The sequence below is a fragment of the Peromyscus eremicus genome, chromosome 4 (genome assembly GCF_949786415.1).
Source record: "Peromyscus eremicus chromosome 4, PerEre_H2_v1, whole genome shotgun sequence".
Classification (NCBI taxonomy): Eukaryota; Metazoa; Chordata; class Mammalia; order Rodentia; family Cricetidae; genus Peromyscus; species Peromyscus eremicus.
The window spans coordinates 123,859,086-123,876,052 of NC_081419.1; the positions used below are offsets into that span (position 1 = coordinate 123,859,086).

The window sequence follows — 16,967 nt, forward strand, 5'->3', positions numbered from 1 at the left end:
GCGTGCTACAAGCACACATCAGTACCACAAGCTGTGGCTGCAAGGATTCTAGCCATCACTGTGGTTCCTCCTTGCCCTACCCAGAATCTGCCAGAGGCACAGCAGGGGCCATCCTTCATTCTTTTCCCCTGGGTTCCTACCTTGTGCGTCATGGCAGCATACAGTAGATAGCCCGCCTGCGTATGAACGAGTCCCTTGGGTGAGCCAGTGCTCCCAGAGGTGTAGAGCATGAAGAGCATGTCTTCACTGCTCATGCTTTCAGGGGCACACACAGGGGCCTCTTTGGCCATTTCCTGGAAGGGACAGAAGCACATCACTGGGTCAAGGCATTTAGCCACTCCCCTCCATTAGGCCTCTGGAGAGAACCATTTCCCTAGCTGAAGTCAGGACTCTCAAAGTTTACATTCTATGTCAGTTTCAAATGCAAAGACTCGAAAAGATGGATTGAGGCTAATGATATAGCTTGGTGTTTGAGCTCCTACTTAGCATATGCAAAATGCTGGGCTCCATTCCCATTGCGGGGGGAGGGGGGACGGGGGGGGCCGGGGGGGCAGGGGCGGAGGAAACTAGAGGGGCACATCTAGAAAATCCAGACTAGGAGCCTAACAATTCCCAGACCCAGGTGATGTAATAATAATCTCTCCTCACACTGTACCACATGAGGTAAACCAACCTGCTCAAGGGGAATGTCCAGATTCCCCATGTGGACCTTGGCGTCTGTCCTGTGAGCCACCAGGACGTGCTGGACTGTTGGGCAACTCTTCACAGCTTCGTCCACTATTTTCTTCAGTTCCACTACACGCCCTCCCCGGAGTCCTTGGTTGAAGGTGATAACAACCTTGCACTTGGCTAAGGAACACAACACAGACTGTCTGATCAGTGTAAACCCTCACAGCCCGGCCTGACTTATAGCTGGATATTCCAGGTCTAAGAGTAAGACAGAGGAAATCCAATCCAGTAAAAGAACCCACAGAAAATGTAAGGGTCTGCTTGCTGTGGAAGCTCGGGGTGTCACATAGAAGTGCCCTGTCTTTCCTCAACTCGGGGGGTAAGTGGGAAAGAACCAGAAACAAATTTCTTTGAGACTAAACTGTTCTTCCTCAAGTTAACAACATAAAGACAGTTTCCCAGCCAGGCTTTTACCCTCTCACCTGTCCCAGGAGCTTGCCCCAAGTAAGGAATGGTCACACTGCCTAGTGTAACCACCGGGGCAGAGAAACACCAAGAGATGAAGACCAAATCCCAAGGCTTCCACATACTCAGTCCTGCCAGTGACTTCTGTAGGCCAAAGCCCTTTGCTGCCTGGAGAATAGAGCCACTGCCTCCACATGGGTGCCAGGAGTTGTAGCCCAGCCTTGCCTTCAGGGGAGCATCCCCCTGTTACATCCCTCCCTCTCTTCAAAGACCCAGCCAGGCTTGGCTCAGCACTCTCCCTGGAAGTCCACACTTCTACAGCCAAGCTAGCTGAGGCCCGGGGCAGAGTGTGAGAGACACTATGGTTCTGAGAGACTAGCCTTCACACTACCTTAAGGGGATAACCCAACAAACAGACTCCCGTGTGTGGATTAATTTTCAGTCTGTCCCGTGTAGGAGTCTAGAGTAAATATTCGGCAGTGGTACTACCTGCAGGAGTTCTCCATACTCTTGGGTGTTAAGGATTGAATTTCAAGTGTCTCCCCCAGGTTCCCAAGCTGGTGGTGATATTTTGAGAGGTTCTAGAAACTTTAGGAGGTGGAACCTAGTGACAGTAAGTGGATTGCTTGGGGGCAGGAAGCTGAAGGTTGTCACACACACACACACACACACACACACACACACACACACACACACACACAGAGTCTCTTCTCTGTTTTCTGTCTGCTATGAGGTGAGCAGCCTCCGCTTGACGGTCCCACCAGCATAATATTCCCCCTCACTGTGGGCACAGAATCAGTGGAGCCAAGCAAAATGGACTGAACTCTCCAAAACCCTAACCCCAAATAAGCCCTTCCCCACTTAAGGTGTTTTAATCAGGTATTTAGTTACAATGATACAAAAAATAACTAATATCCTAGGGCCTTAAATCTGATCCTGGGTCATACACTGCTGTCCATTTCCCCCTGTGAGGGAAGCTCTGGAGTCCAATCTGGACTCCTTTTCCCAGCCCCATGGCCTACCATCAATGGTGCCTCCTGGGTCAACTCCTCTCCTAGATGACTGAAGGCACAGGTTCTTCTTAGTGGACAATCCTGAAGAATAGTTGCAGGAGGGGCCTTCCTGAGCCTCATAACCAGCCAACCTCTGCACTCCCACACTGTTCATTCAGAGGTCCCCAAGTTCTGGGAGCTTCCCCAGTTCCCACCACGTAACCGTATACTACAGTCCTCATCCTCAGAGAATCCTAGCAGACACACTCAGTCACTCTAGTTACAGCAGCAGGAGGGACAGGAGCAGCCCGCTAAATGCTACAGCATCAGCTCTTAGGGAAAATCCCAGTTCTCCCACTTATCAGCTGTGTGATTTGGGGTAAATTCACTTAATTCTCTGTGTCTGTTTCCTAATTAAAAGGGAATCATAGTAAGGCATGGTGGCGCACACCTTTAATCCCAGCACTCAGGAGGAAGAGGCAGGCTGATCTTTGAGGCCAGCCTGGTCTACATAGTGAGGTCCAGGACAGCCAGAGCTACATAGTAAGACCCTAACTCAAAAAACAAAAGGAGGGAGACAATAGTAACCCCTTCGTAAAGAAAAGACCAGGATCAGGCAGGTGCACTGGCAAATGAAGAATTGACATTTAAGAAGACTGCAAGCCGGGTGGTGGTGGCACACACCTTAAATCCCAGCACTCAAGTGGCAGAGGTGGAGGATCTCTGTGAGTTCAAGGCCAGCCTGGGCTATAGAAGTGAGTTCCAGGAAGGGCTTCAAAGCTACATAGAGAAACACTCTCTCAAAAAAACAAAACAAACAAAAAAACAAAACAAGAAGACCTTGCACCTTGGACAGATGGAGTCCTAGTCAACTAGCACCAATCCTTCTCCAGTTCTTTCAAAAACAGGAGGAAGTTATATTTCTGATTTCATTTAATGAGGACGGCATTATTTTGATGCCAATGTCAGACAAAAACACTAAAAGAAAACTGTAGGTGAATAAGTATCCCTCCTGAACAATGTTGCAGAGCCCCTCAGTGCTACTAGTAACAAGATTGTAGCCCACAGCAGGTAGGGTTTGCCTACAGGAAAGCGAGGAGAGCTCAGCAAACAGAACCCAACAATGTCATACACGATATTAACAGAATACAGGAAAAACCTATGTTTCAACGAGTGCAGGGAAAGCATCTGACAAATCCAACACCTTTCATGCTAGAAACACGAAACAAAGGAGGAATCCGATGAAATGTCCTCAACCTGATAAAGAGCATCCAGGCAACGCCATGGCTGACAGCATATTCAGACTGGAGAAAAAACAAAAGCAACGCATTCCCTCTGCGATCAGGACCCAGATGAGCATGCCAGCTTACCCCATCACTAGTCAACATGGTCACAGGACTTCCAACCAGTGCCATTGGAGAACTAAATGAAAACCATCAAGAGTGGAAAGGAAGAAGTAACGCTGTCTCTACCCACGGAAGACATGGACTGTAGGTAGGAAATCCATTTGAAAACTATGAAAGTTAATAAGCATTCAATAAACTTACAGAACATAAGAATAAAATGAAAATTTCAGTTGTGTTTGATGGGCAAAATGGTGTTCACCTATAATCCCAGCCCAAGAGACTGAAGCTAGTAAATTTCAAGCGCAAGGCCAGTAAGAAGACTGTCTAATGAACCATGGGTGGGAGTATGTTGGCTCATCATACACAAGGCCTAGGGACTTCTGAGCTCCTCCCATGCCCACCCATGCTCACCATCATTGATCCTCCCAGCCAAGGACTCTGCACTAAAGCCAGCAAATACCACTGTGTGGATAGCTCCAATCCTGGCACAGGCCAGCATTGCCGCCACAGCCACGGGGGACACAGGCATGTATATGGCCACACGGTCCCCTCGGTGCACTCCATGCCTCTTCAGGGTGTTGGCCAGGCGGCACGTGGTCTCCAGAAGCTCCCTGCAGCATAGAGAAGAGAAGGCCATTAGAGACAAGGAAGAGCCACAATACAGCACAATGCAGAGTGGGACAGGTCACAGACTACAGGCACTGTGTCCCAGCCCAGTGCAGAAGGAGAGCAGGTGGGTTTGCAGCATGGCAAGACAGTCATTTTAGTTTCTGAGAGGTCATGTTCCCAAGACTTCTAAGAATGTTGGCTTAAAAAAAAAAAAAAAAAAAAAAAGGCAGAGGCAAGTTTTAAAGAAAGTCTTCCGGCAAGAGAAAAGGAGGGTCCCAGTTTTCTATATCAACAGAAGCCGAGGCACCAAGAAACACTTCTAGTCAAGTGCTTAGACCTTGGTGGGACAGGTACCAAATGTGAAGCCATAGTGACTGGGAAGAGAAAGCAACAGAAAGATGACCACCCTGCCTCTAACCCCCTGGGCAGAGTTGACAGGCAGAGATCTGTGCCCAGCACTGACTGGGCACAAATGACAGACTGGCAACAAACAGGCACACACACACACACACACACACACACACACACACACACACACACCCCTACATCCACATGACATAAGAGTCCTCACCAGGTCATAACATTTAGCCAGCTAATCAAAAGATAAGAAGTTGGGTTGGCTCAGAGTTAACTAACGATTCTTTCATAATCATAACCCTTGGCTAGTCATAGTCCATGATACTGAATTCCAAGAAAACCAGGAGCAGCCAAGTGGCGGTGCACACCTTTAATCCCAGCACTCGGGAGGCAGAGGCAGGCAGATCTCTGTGAGTTCAAGACCAGCCTGGTCTACAGAGTTCATTCCAGAACAGCCAGGGCTACACAGAGAAACCTTGTCTCGAAAAACCAAGGGAAGAAAGGAGGGAAGGAGGGAAGGAAGGAACGAAGGAAAGAAGGAAGGAAGGAAGGAAGGAAAAAAATCAGGAGTATAGAATAGGAAAGCTGCCCCACAGTGGAGGCAGAAGAGGAGAAAAGCAGAGCAGGGACAGAAGTAAGCGTGTGGCTGGCTGTTCTAACACCTTTTCTCATCAAACTTGGACGTGGAAAATGGATACCCAGTCATTTTCCCTCTTTTTCTGTACATTGTTTGATATTAAATAATTATTTACAACAATTAACTAATAATTATTAATTAATATTAATTAATTAATTACAACAAAAAACTAACTCAGAAGGCTAGAGTAAGTGGGAGAACAAAGACCCCCTTTTCCTGGCCACACTCCTGACCTCTGAATTGTACCAAGATGCTCCAAATAAGGCAGAGCCAGGCCTGCAAGCAGGCCCAAGGGGGAACCTTGCTTCAAGCCCCTCAAAGCCCCTGAAAAGCACAATTCCCTATCCACGGGGTTTCAAGAAAGGCTAATCTCAACGAGAGGCCCCTGGGAAACGACAGCAGAGTGAAAATGCAGCCCCCATCTCAGGCAGAGTTCAAGGGGCCCTTTGTTTCTTCTGAAGCTGTTCTGCAGAGGCACCCGAGTGCGCCTGATGCCCGTCCGGCCCTGCTATTGGCTCAGCTGCTGGCCACTCCTGCCCAGCTCAGCCCAGTGCCCCTTGAGGGCTTCCATCTTTTCTCCTTGAAGCTTTAAAGAGGACAAAGGGGCCATTCAGCGGCACTTTGCCTACCCTTTCCCTAAGTTAACAATGAAAAAACGCTCCAAGGCCAAAGCCACAGAATCTAGGGCCCAGAATCACTCCTACTCCTCTAAGAAGCCTGACCGGTGCTAAAAAAAAACAAACAAACAAACAAACAAACAAAAAAAAAACCAAAAAAAAAACCAGCTGTGATCAGTAATGCATGAAGAAATCAGGGCCCTTCCCACCAGCTCTGTTTTCACATCTCTAGAGCTTATGCCCTGGGCAGTGCTGAGGGAGATGGAGTCTCGAGTGCCATGCCCGCTGACCACTGGTATTGAAACGCAGCCTTTGCCCTGAGGCAGCAGTTTAAAGAAAGGACTGTGGCCTGTTCTTATAGCAAGACCTTCCTATAGCAGACGCAACCCTACTACAAGTTCTGTGATCAGCCTGACACTTGCCTAACGTCACACAATGTAAGTGCACCCTCCACCCCAGCCTGAGAGTCTGAGATGAGCTCTAACAGGAAACAGCAAGAAAGAGAGTCCAGAGAAGAAGGAGCTGTATTTACCTACTCATTTTTGGGTGTTGTTGTTGTCATTGCTATGAGATAGGACCTCATAGCCCAGGCTAACCAGAAACTCTCAATATAGCCTAGGCTGACCTGGAACCCTCCACCTCCTGTCTCACCTCATGCGTGCTAGAATTACAGGTGTGTGCCGCCACCAAGCCCAGTTCAAAGCTGTTTTTGTTTTGTTTTGTTTTGTTTTGTTTTGTTTTCATGACCGATATTGAAAGATTCTTTCCCTTCTAGTCATTTCCTGATGTTAGCCCAAGGAAGGAAGATATTGACTGGTGTGTGTTGTATTTAGGAAACAACAAATTGACAATGGATAGTTTGTCCATTTCCCACACTGACTCTGGCTTTCCAAGATCATAAAATAAACACCAGCTGAAAAATCTCATCCTCTTTAGTATCTGCCTGTCCCATAGAGTACAAGGTCTGCCTAGACAGAGCTTTGAGTCATATTCATTGCCTTCTGCTCAGCATTTATAATAAGGCAAGGTCATAAAAGACACTCAGAAAATATTTATTAAATGAATATATAAATGAGTACAGCAAGTGAACATAAAATGGCAACCACACAGGTCCAAGACAATGAACCACACCCCTGCAGCCCACTGGCATAATCTCTCTACCCTCAAGCCTTGGAGGGCCAACTCCATGACCTAAGCAAACAGAGAAGGACTCTGCTACAATCTCTAGACTATAGGATTCCCTTCAGTGCAGTTTTAGCGATGCAGAATGTGACAAGACTGCATCCTATCTTGAGGAACCAGCCCTGGGAACAGTTTCTGAGCCATAAAGCCTGATTTTATAGTGATGAAATCCACTCACTCTGCTGCTTACAACCCTCAGAGAATGGAAGCCACAGAAATGGGCTGGACAGGCTTATAAACCAAGTACGCCATCGTGAGCTGTTATGACCGTGACCTTTAGCACAGAGCCTTGACGAAAATATTAAGCACCATACTTCGACATGGAAAACTCCCAAAGCTGCTGCTGTTTGCCAGTGAAAGCCCAAGACACAATCAGGGGATCCCATGAGACAATACCTGGGTGGCTGGGAGTGATACCGGGACTTCTAGTCAACCTGGGCCACTCCAGCTATGTTTTCTAGATTCTCTCAGAAAACACGTGTACTTTCCTTGCGGTGTGCTACACTCTGGTGAAGGTACTGACCTCAGTCTTTAGCCCCCCAGAAGGGTGTCTCCCTGGACACGCAGTCGTGTCTGAGCAAAGATGAGGATCTGTTGTGGAGCAATGTCCTGTGAGCATAGCTACCATTGCCCTGTTAACTGCAACAGCTGTGAATACCTGCAGGCCACCCTATCAAGACCTGGCTCTGCTGCTTTCTTACAGAAGGGGATGGTGTCAGACCCTCACCAGAGACTCCAGCCACTCCCTCCTGCACCACCACCCCTTCCCAGCAAGTCTGCTCCAGCTGCTTGTGATCTCAGGGGTGCTCCAAGTGTAAAGAGGTTGGAAAGTAATCATCCATGCCGGAGTGGCACTCTTCAGTCACGCAACTGTTTGGGGGTGGGGGCTGTAACTAACCCCTCTCCCAGGCTTCTGTAAGGAACTCTGACTAACTTACTGGTTCACCATGCTAGCCTGGGTGGAACTGTTGCTTTGCCCATCTGCCGTGGTAGACATATCTACCCAAGAGAAGCTAATACCTATAATAACAAGATCTCACTAGGCTCCCCACACTTTGGAATAAAATGACCTTATAAAAGAGTGCACCACTAAAGGAACTGTAGGCCCCAACTATGACGCCCCAGGCATCTTTAAAGGTATTTCATAGACAGCGGCTATAATCATTACAGAAAATAAGCTAAGAGGTAGGAAAGAATGTGAATACAAACAACTCCTTAACTGCCTTTTTTTTTTTTTCTACATGGGTATTGCATCCAGGACCTTACACATGTAAGGCAATCACTCTATCACTGACCTACACACACAGCTAAATAAAACTTTATTCATTGAGACAGACTTTTTAAAAGATACATTTTTAGACTGTTCTCGAGATAGAAGCCAGCACCTTACACATTCTAGGCAAGCATTCTACCACTGATCTACAACCTTAATTCTCTGATGACTCCTTAGCAGAGACAGGCACCTCATATGTCTCTTCCTGTGAGGGAGAACATAAAATGCCGGTTTGTCCTGTGTAAGTCGCAGGATCTGATCCTCGGCTCTGAGTAAACGTGGCCCAGGTATTTGTGGAGGCCTTAAGTAAAGCATTTCACTTGAGCAGGCCACAGGCTTTGTGGCCAGCAGCCAGCACAACAGCAGGAGCAGATTAAGAAGGGTACAGGATCACCCACAAGTACAGCTGCTGCCCTCTGGGCACTCACTGGGGCCTGGGGTTTAAAGAAGCCTAGGGGAAGGTATGCCCACCCTGGACTACCTGTGCAACCACCAGCCACCTCCTCCTCCAGCCACACTTGCTTCCACTGTGAGCACAGGGAGCCTCCTCCCTAGGCCAGGCACAGCCACCTTCAGGCCCATCACCTCTTAACGCCCCAGCCTAAAGTGGCTGGTTCCCTTCACAAATTCTCATCCCCCTCCTCTTATAACTGCACTAACAACTGTAGAGTGTCCTGTACCCAAGATGGTTCCGAATCCTTCAGAAGGAAGGACTTTTGCAACAGCTTTCTGTCACTGAAACAAAATACCTGAGCGAATCACTTTAATAAAAGAAAAAGTTTGTTTTGGGCTTATGGTTTTATACTAATTTATTATTTCATCGTTATTTCCACTGCTTTGGACCTGTAGTGGAGGCTCAGGACATCATGGTGAGAGTATGCAGTGAAATCTTCTCACCTCAGGGTGACAGGCAGAGAGGGGAGAGGAGAGGTGGGGGGCACACCAAAGTCCCAATATCTCCTTCAAGAGCATGCCCACAGTGACCCAAAGACCTCCCAGTGGACTTGACTTCTTAAAGGGCCTACTGTGTTTTAGTGTCACAGGCTGCACACGGTACTGTCAACAGACGGGTCTCTCAGGGTGGTGGTGGGATGGGGTGGCAGGGCAGCCAAGACCTGAACACCAATCTACAAGCTGTAGTCCTCCATACGAGTGTTGTGGGAGACTTATACACTGTGTGAAGATGTGTTGCTGTGATTGGTGTAAGAAAAAGCTGAACGGCCAATAGTTAGGCAGGAGAAAATAGGCGGAACTTCCGGGCAGAGAGAGAGAAACTGGGAGGAGGAATCTAAGTGTGCAATTTAGGCAGCTGATTTGGAGAGAGTCAGATGTGCCGTACTAAAAAGACGTAATCAAGCCATGTGGTAGAATGTAGGTTTAAAAAATATGGGTTAATTAAGTTATAAGAGCTAGTTGGAGAAAAGCCTAAGCTAAAGCCAAGCTTCCATAATGAATAAGTCTCTGGGCCATTATTTGTGGGCTGGAGGTCCAAAGGTAGTCCCACAGGAAAGTCCTTATATATGAGGAAACCGAGACACATGAAAACTAAGCCACATTTCCTTCAAAGCTACTCAACCGAATTAACTGGGGCAGGATGTAAACCCAAGCCTGACTTAGACAGCTCTTCTCTTAAACCCCAGGATCACAATAACTTCTTTTCTTTCTAATATAAAGTTTCCCCAAAACCATGATTTCCCCCATCAGCCATGTTAATGTTATTACTATCCCCTTGAGTTAGTTTGCTTTTTAAAATGTATTTGTTTTGTTTTGTTTTTTTGTTTTTCGAGGCAGAGTTTCTCTGTGTCGCTTTGCGCCTTTCCTGGAACTCACTTTGTAGACCAGGCTGGCCTTGAACCCACAGAGATCTGCCTGCCTCTGCCTCCCGAGTGTTGGGATTAAAGGCATGCGCCACCACCGCCCGGCTTGTTTTAAAGAGGACCGGACTGAGAGAATAGCTGGGCATGCATGGGTCCCTGAGTTCCATCCCCAGCACAGGAGATGGAGAGGGAAGGGAGTGTGGTGACATTTTATTTGTGCTGAAATGTGATATTTTATTTCTATGTTAATAAATAAAGTTTGCCTGGAGATCAGAGGAAATATCAAGCCATTTTAAGTAAACACAAAAGTCATGCAGTGGTAGCACACGCCCTTAATCAGATCACTTGGCAGGCAGGGTCTCTGTGTGTTCAAGGCCATACTAGGGAACAGAGCCAAGTGTGGTGACACACGCCTTTAATCACAGTACCAACCACAGAGACCTGGAGGTCTGTACAGACAGGCAGTGACAAGGAAGTGAGGTAGCTGGGCTAAGAGCCAATGAGAGGGCAGAACAGGAAGGCAATAAAGGCGCGGGTAGACAGGAAGTAGCTCACTTTGGAAGCTGTGGCCTGCTGAGGTAAGGTTAGCTGGTGGCTATTCCTATTGCCCTGATCTCTAAGGCTTTCACCCCTATATTTGGCTCCGTGTTTTTTATTTAGTTAGACCATTTAGAAATTCGTCTACAAGGGAGCCACAGGCTGACTTGTTCAAAAGGGAAGTAAGAGACTGGAGAGATAGCTCAGCAGTTAAAAGAGCACACTGCTCTTACAGAGAACCCAAGTTCCTACTACCTGCACCGGACAGCTTACAACAGCCTGTGACCCCAGTTCCAGGGGGCATCCAAAGCTCTTGACTCTCTGGGCACCTCCACTTATGTGCACATACATACACAGAGATACACACAATGTGCATAATTTAAAAATTAACCTTTTTGAAAACGGGGAAGGTAGCAAAAGCATGGATGAAAGTCCACTAACTTGGAGGTGAAATGAAGCCTTTTCCTTTGTATGAACAGAATGGAGAAGAGGTCTTAGGGGAGGAGAAGAACACCATACACAACACCTTCTGCCCCTGGTGTTGCCCCAGCCATGTCCAGGTCAAATCCACATTCCTGACCAAAGCCAGAAATCTGTCGGCCAAAAATACACCCCTGCAGGATAGAAGTAACTAGTCAGATCTGAGAAAGACTCTCCTCATTAACGCCTGATTTCCCTTTGGCCCACCTCTTGTCTCCGGAAAAGAGGTTCTCTCCGGAAAAGAGGTTCTATCCTGGGCACAAAGCTCAGCTCACACCCTAGAGCAGGCAAGTGCCAAAGCAGTAAGCACTCGGAAGGCTCCCACAGGCTCCAGGCCCAGTGAGCTGGTAGAATCCCAGCGTGCTAGCCAGCAAAAACAGCTGGGCCTGGCAGGACACTTCGCCCTGGCCTGCAGACATGTTTACTGCTCCAAAGCCACACAAGGAGTCCTTTTCCTGGTGAGACATGAAAATGAATGTAGCTACTACCCTTCATAAAACAGTCACTTTCCCTGTGATAATAAACAAACAAAAAAGCAAGCCACGAGGCATTTCTCAGGTCCTGTTCCACCCCGGGGCCACCTGGTGGATTTCCTGCACTCACTCTGCACAAGCCCATGCGGCAAAACAGAGAAGCCAAGTGAGTTCGCACAGAAAATTCCAGACTAGACACAAGCTGGGAGTCATTCTCTTTTTGAGGCGCTTCCGTGAGTCCACAGAACACTGCAGTTTGACACTTAGAGAATGATCTCTGGGGAAAGATTCATTCTAGCCGACACCGTCACCAGGATGCCTCCCTAGGAGCCACAGGCTGGGTGCTTTCCCTGCCTCTTGGAGCAGCTTGGGGAAGCATTTGACTGTGAGGAGAGGCAGTTCCGGTGACCCTGTCACGCTGGCAAGGGTTCAAAAACCAGCTTTCTTGGGTAAGCAGGCTCGCTCGCAGCATGTACCAGTGCTCACAGTGTGAATCTCACCTCTCACTGTGAATCTGGCCGATTTCAAACCTCCACTATGACTCCCTAAACAAGGTGTTGAAAGCTAAGCATGACCTCAATAGCATGGGAACTCAAGCAAACTTGCCTTGCTGCAGCAGGCAGCCCTGGAAACAGCCTGTGCCCTCCGACCTCCCTGAGGATGTCTTTAAAATTAATTTAAACTAAGATTTGTATTTTCCCTTCATAAGAAACTGTCAATCATGTCATACTCTCTATTTAATATCTGGGAGGTGGGGAAGAGCAACTGCATGCCTCTTTCTATTCCAGCCATGTCAACTCCTTTTCCTGGCCACACGCCTTCTCACCCTGGCTTCCAGATAACAGTGAGTTCTGTAGACTCTGAGAGGTTGGACCCACTGCACTTCGGGACATAGGTTCAAGGGCAGAGAGCACACTAACATGGTTCCCTTGGGTAGTCCTGTCACTTTGGTCAAGCAGCTCATTCCTGCTGAGAGGCACTAGTCCATGAAGGCTGGAAACCTCACCAGGTCTGGTACCCTTTCTGAGGGCTCAAGCCTTCCTTGCAATCCCACAAAAGCATCTCCACTGGCACCAGTGGGGAACGCTCCAACAACCTCACACAAAACAATGAAATCATCCACTTCACCAACCACAGAGCCAGATCTCTTCTCCAGGCTTCTCGGAGGAAGCTCAGCTGGCTTAGTTGGTGTGAAATGTCTCCTCGCCAAATCACGGCAGTGCCAGGCAGAGACCTCTGTTCTAAGAGAGCCAACTGACAAGGCCCACTTCTGCCCTGACACTTTGAGCTCCATTCTCCCAGACTGGCAAGCAGCTCTATCACTCAATCTGACCTTTGCCCTCCCCAACCTCCCATTTCTTCTCCAGCTAGCTCTCTGTCTTTATGATGTCTCCCACTAACTCTGCTCATCTCCAGCTGGCCTCAGTGCTTGCTTCTCCTCCTTCCAGGTAATCTGAAAGACAGCCAGTGAGCAGGACACTATAGGCACACAGGATGCTAACTGGGTGGTGTGGCCGGTATGTTAATGACTTCTCTCATTGCTGTGGTCAAATATCTGAAACTCAAGGATGGAAGAGGCGGCTTTGTCTTACAGTTCAAGGAGGACAGTCCTAGCAGGACGGGCACAAGGCAGGAGCGAGAGGAAGTTAGAGGTACAGGGCATCTGCAGTCAGGAAGCAGAGAGATAAATGTGGTGTTCAACTCCCATTCTCTTTATATCCAGTTTGGGCCCCCTAGCCTATGGAATGTGTCTCCTACAGTTACGGTGGGTCTTCCCACTTTGATTAACCTACTTTACAAACTCCCTTACAGACAAGCCCAGAGGTTTGTCTGCTAGGCAATCCTGGATCCTGTCAAGTTGACAACCAATACTAAGCTACACGGGCAGGCCGTCCCTGGGCTGCAGAACTACCCTGTGAAAGGCAACAGACACCAGAAGAAGAATTTTCTGTGCCTTGCAGAGGCCAAGCTGAGCACAAACCTAATAATGACTTTCCCAGCTGTATGAAATTCCCAGCTCCAGAAGCTCTCTGGGAGTCTGGGCTGTAACCTTGAATAGTGACCTGAGGTCATCCACAGCGGGGGTGGAGAGACCACAGGGTACAAGCAACCGGAGAAGAGCAACAGGCTAGAGACTGGACACAAAAGAGATGATAAGAGACTTCAGGAGGGCAGAGGGCTGGGTGGCAGAACCCTCACAGTCTGCCCTCACCTTCCCAAGGCTGCACCCTAAGCATGGCATGCTGCGTCCCCCACACAAAAAGGCAAGAGCGGGACAGGTGAAAAAAAATGTCCCTAGAGAGGGACAGAGAATGCAGTGTGGGAGGGGGAACAGTTTCACATTTCTAGAGCAGCAAGAGGTCTGTCTGAACCACAAGTCTGCTGTCCTAAAGGGGACCCTCCTGGCAGGGCCACGGGAAGCCACAGCTGCATACGGCAAAACTGCCAGTCGGGCTAATTCATAAGCTATAGTCTATAGAGCTGCAGAAAAAGGAAGAAAAACACAAAACAGGAACAAGGAAGTTCTCCACCGCAGGCAGGCTTCTCAGGCAGGGGCAGAGGCCATGCCCCTCCCCTTGGAAACTGAGTCCCTCTGCTCTTGCCCAGCAGAAGCTTTTCCACCTCCTGCAAGCTGGCCACCCCCAACTGCTCTTGCATGGCAGAAGGGATCTCACAGCATGGAGACCCAGCTGCAAGGGAGGTGTTTGCTTCTGTGTGCTCTTCACACTGAACCTTGGTCAGGCTTGCCCCAGAGAAACCTCAAAGAGGCTGCATCAAAGAGGATTCCTGAGACATAAATACACCTTCTTAGCAGTCCAAAGATCCTTCCACCTAAAGCATAAACTTCTGAGACCCTTAGTGTGCCCCAAAAAAATGACAAAGAAATCCAGCAGTAGTCATATATAAGAAGATTAAAAAAAAAAATCTTCCAACTTCAATGTAAGAAGCCAAGGTCTTAAGGAAAGGTTTAAAATCAGTGTACTAAGACTGGAGAGTTGGTTCAGAGGTTAGGATTGCATACTGCTCTTGCAGAGGCACAAGCTTCCATTCCCAGTATCCACATAGCAGCTCACAACTAACTGTAACTCCAGCTCCAGGGGATTCAATGCCCTCATGACTTCCATGGACTCATGCACACATGGTGTAGATACATTCACTTACTTACACACACACACACACACACACACAGACACACACACACACACACACACACACACACACACACACACACACTTAAAATAAATAGACCATCACATGTGGCACACTCAGCACTCAACTCTGTCAGAGAAAAGCATGATTCCACTTTGCAGATGAGAAAATTGAGAGTCAGAGGCGTGCTATGTCCTGGGTCACACCCAGCTGGGGAGAAAGGAGAACATGGAGCAGGCCCACTGAAGACCCTGGCACAAGATTACCTGTGACCCCTCGAAAGTTTGTCTTCCTCTGCCTCTCAACCCAAGCCTTCCCAGAACCTCCCCAGCTGATGTCCAAGGAGTGACTTCCAGTTTCCTATCACTTCAACCCAAAGAGACCAGCCCCTTCTGGTCACACTGGATCAAGACACTCTGGGTCAAGACAGAAATAGGCTCTTAGGGAGGTGGCTCCAGCTAAAGATTCCCCCATCTCCACCCTGACTTCAGTATGTGCTGTATGCCACCCCTGTCACCTGGATAAGGGGAGCCACACACACATGGTCTGGACCCCATTCTGCACATCCCTGTGGCTCTCTACAGTAATGCCCAATGCCCAGCCCAGCATGCCAGGAGGACACCCTCCCCTCGATGCTCACTGAGGCCTTGAAGGCAGGCAGGCAGCATCCTAATGGCCCCACTACAACTGTGGACCCTGTTGCCTCCTAGGAGTGTGTCCCACCCACTACAGTGGCCCAGGATAGAACCACAAGCATCAGCACCATGAAAACCATGGCACAGGCCCATGGTGCTGTCCTTTCTTAAAGAGCACTGGACCCTGCTCCCTGCACTATTTTACAATGCTAGTTACGCCCCCACCTTCCTATCCCACAACTAGCATTGAAGAGTACTAGTGTCATCCAATCCCTCCTCTCAGAGATCAAGCCAGAACTGAAGGATGGGCCCCAATGCTACAAGGTAGGCCATTAAAGCAGAGGGGGAGGCTATGGGGGAAAGAAGGGGACCAATAAGATGGAAGAAGGGCTCAGGGGAGGGTGATAGGGGCCAGTGAATAGGGGCAAAGCCCAGCGATACACATCTAAGAAAATGCCATAATGAAACCCATCATTCTGTTCACTAAAAAGAAAAACTGACCTTAGGGTTTGTCATCTGGGCTCTCGTTCAAAGTCAGACCTCTGCAGTGAGCCAAAGAGAAGAAATGTGTTGGTTCAGTCCTGGTGACTCTCCTGTGGTCACGCTTGTGGACTGCAGAGCCTCAGTCAGTTCCCTGACTTATGCGCTCCCCCATCCTAGAAATCTGGGCTGAAACTCTGAAGCACAGCAGGGAGGGCCCCACCAGCCAGGCAAGCAGAGTCCCAAAGCTTCATCAGTCCTACCACAAAGCACTGGGGCTTCTTCACATGTACCCAGAGTCTCTGCAATGCCCACCTGAGGTGTTTAGGATTGTCATATGAGAGGCACCCAGGGGGTGAGAAGGGACACTGACTGCCCAAGGGCCTTCTGGCCTCCTGCCTCAGGAAGGACCAGATTATCCGTGCCCTGCCTGGTGGTTTCCTTCAACCACTGTCCACAAGTGAAAGGGGAACTCGGCCTATTGCTTCCCTATGGTCCCAAAGCCTACTTGCTGGGAGGTGGCACAGGACATCCAAGCTGGACTCCAACTTCAGGTGCCCTCTGGCAGAGTGTGCCAGGGAACTGGCTCCATCTGTCTCCCTTCTCACAGCTCTGAGTTTATGGCCACATACAAAAGACCACGTGAAGTGGGTTATTATAGGCCAGGGTGCAGAATACATGCTCCTGAAGGGCACAGGCGTGTCTACCCACAGGCAAAGGCTAATAAGTCACTCAGGGTGTGTCTTCTCACAAGATGGTGGCACAGCCCACACAAAGCATAAGGCAGATTTGAACCCATGCTGTGGGGGTTGATTTTAAAAGTATGTGAGTGGGAGTGTGTACATGTGTCCGTCTGCCTCCACACATGGCACACTGTGGTGACTCTTTTGAGTTTCCAGGATGGTGATGTTATTCAGGGCTGAACCCCACATTACTGGGTAAAGGAGTTGCTAGTTCACTGAACCAGATTCCTCAGAAATACACTTGTTGAGAGAACTCATTAGACCCAGTGGTGAGAGGCCCTGGGCACCTGAGGAAGACAACACATCGGTGTCCATCCCTGACAAACTAAATTCCAGACCAGATGCTGACTTGGCTCATTCTGACAGGCTTCATCCCAGGATCCACCAAGCCTCAGAAACATCTGCTGACGTGGCCCTTAGCACTTGATGTGGGTTCATGGCATTGAACTTGCTGATGCAGGGTCAAGCTGTGGCTCCCCACCCACACCAGGCATTTGCCCATAAA

At 48.8% G+C, this 16,967-nt stretch overlaps 1 protein-coding gene across 1 annotated transcript in view; it reads right to left on the bottom strand.

The window, feature by feature from the left end:
* The window catches only part of Acss1 (acyl-CoA synthetase short chain family member 1), a 55,942-nt gene that overhangs the window by 24,541 nt on the left and 14,434 nt on the right, over positions 1-16,967 (bottom strand). The window contains exons 3-5 of the mRNA XM_059261589.1: positions 3,884-4,083; positions 674-849; positions 141-293 (exon numbers count right to left, since the gene is read on the bottom strand). Of these exons, the coding sequence (XP_059117572.1) occupies positions 141-293; positions 674-849; positions 3,884-4,083 (529 nt within the window). The remainder of the gene's footprint in view (positions 1-140; positions 294-673; positions 850-3,883; positions 4,084-16,967) is intronic.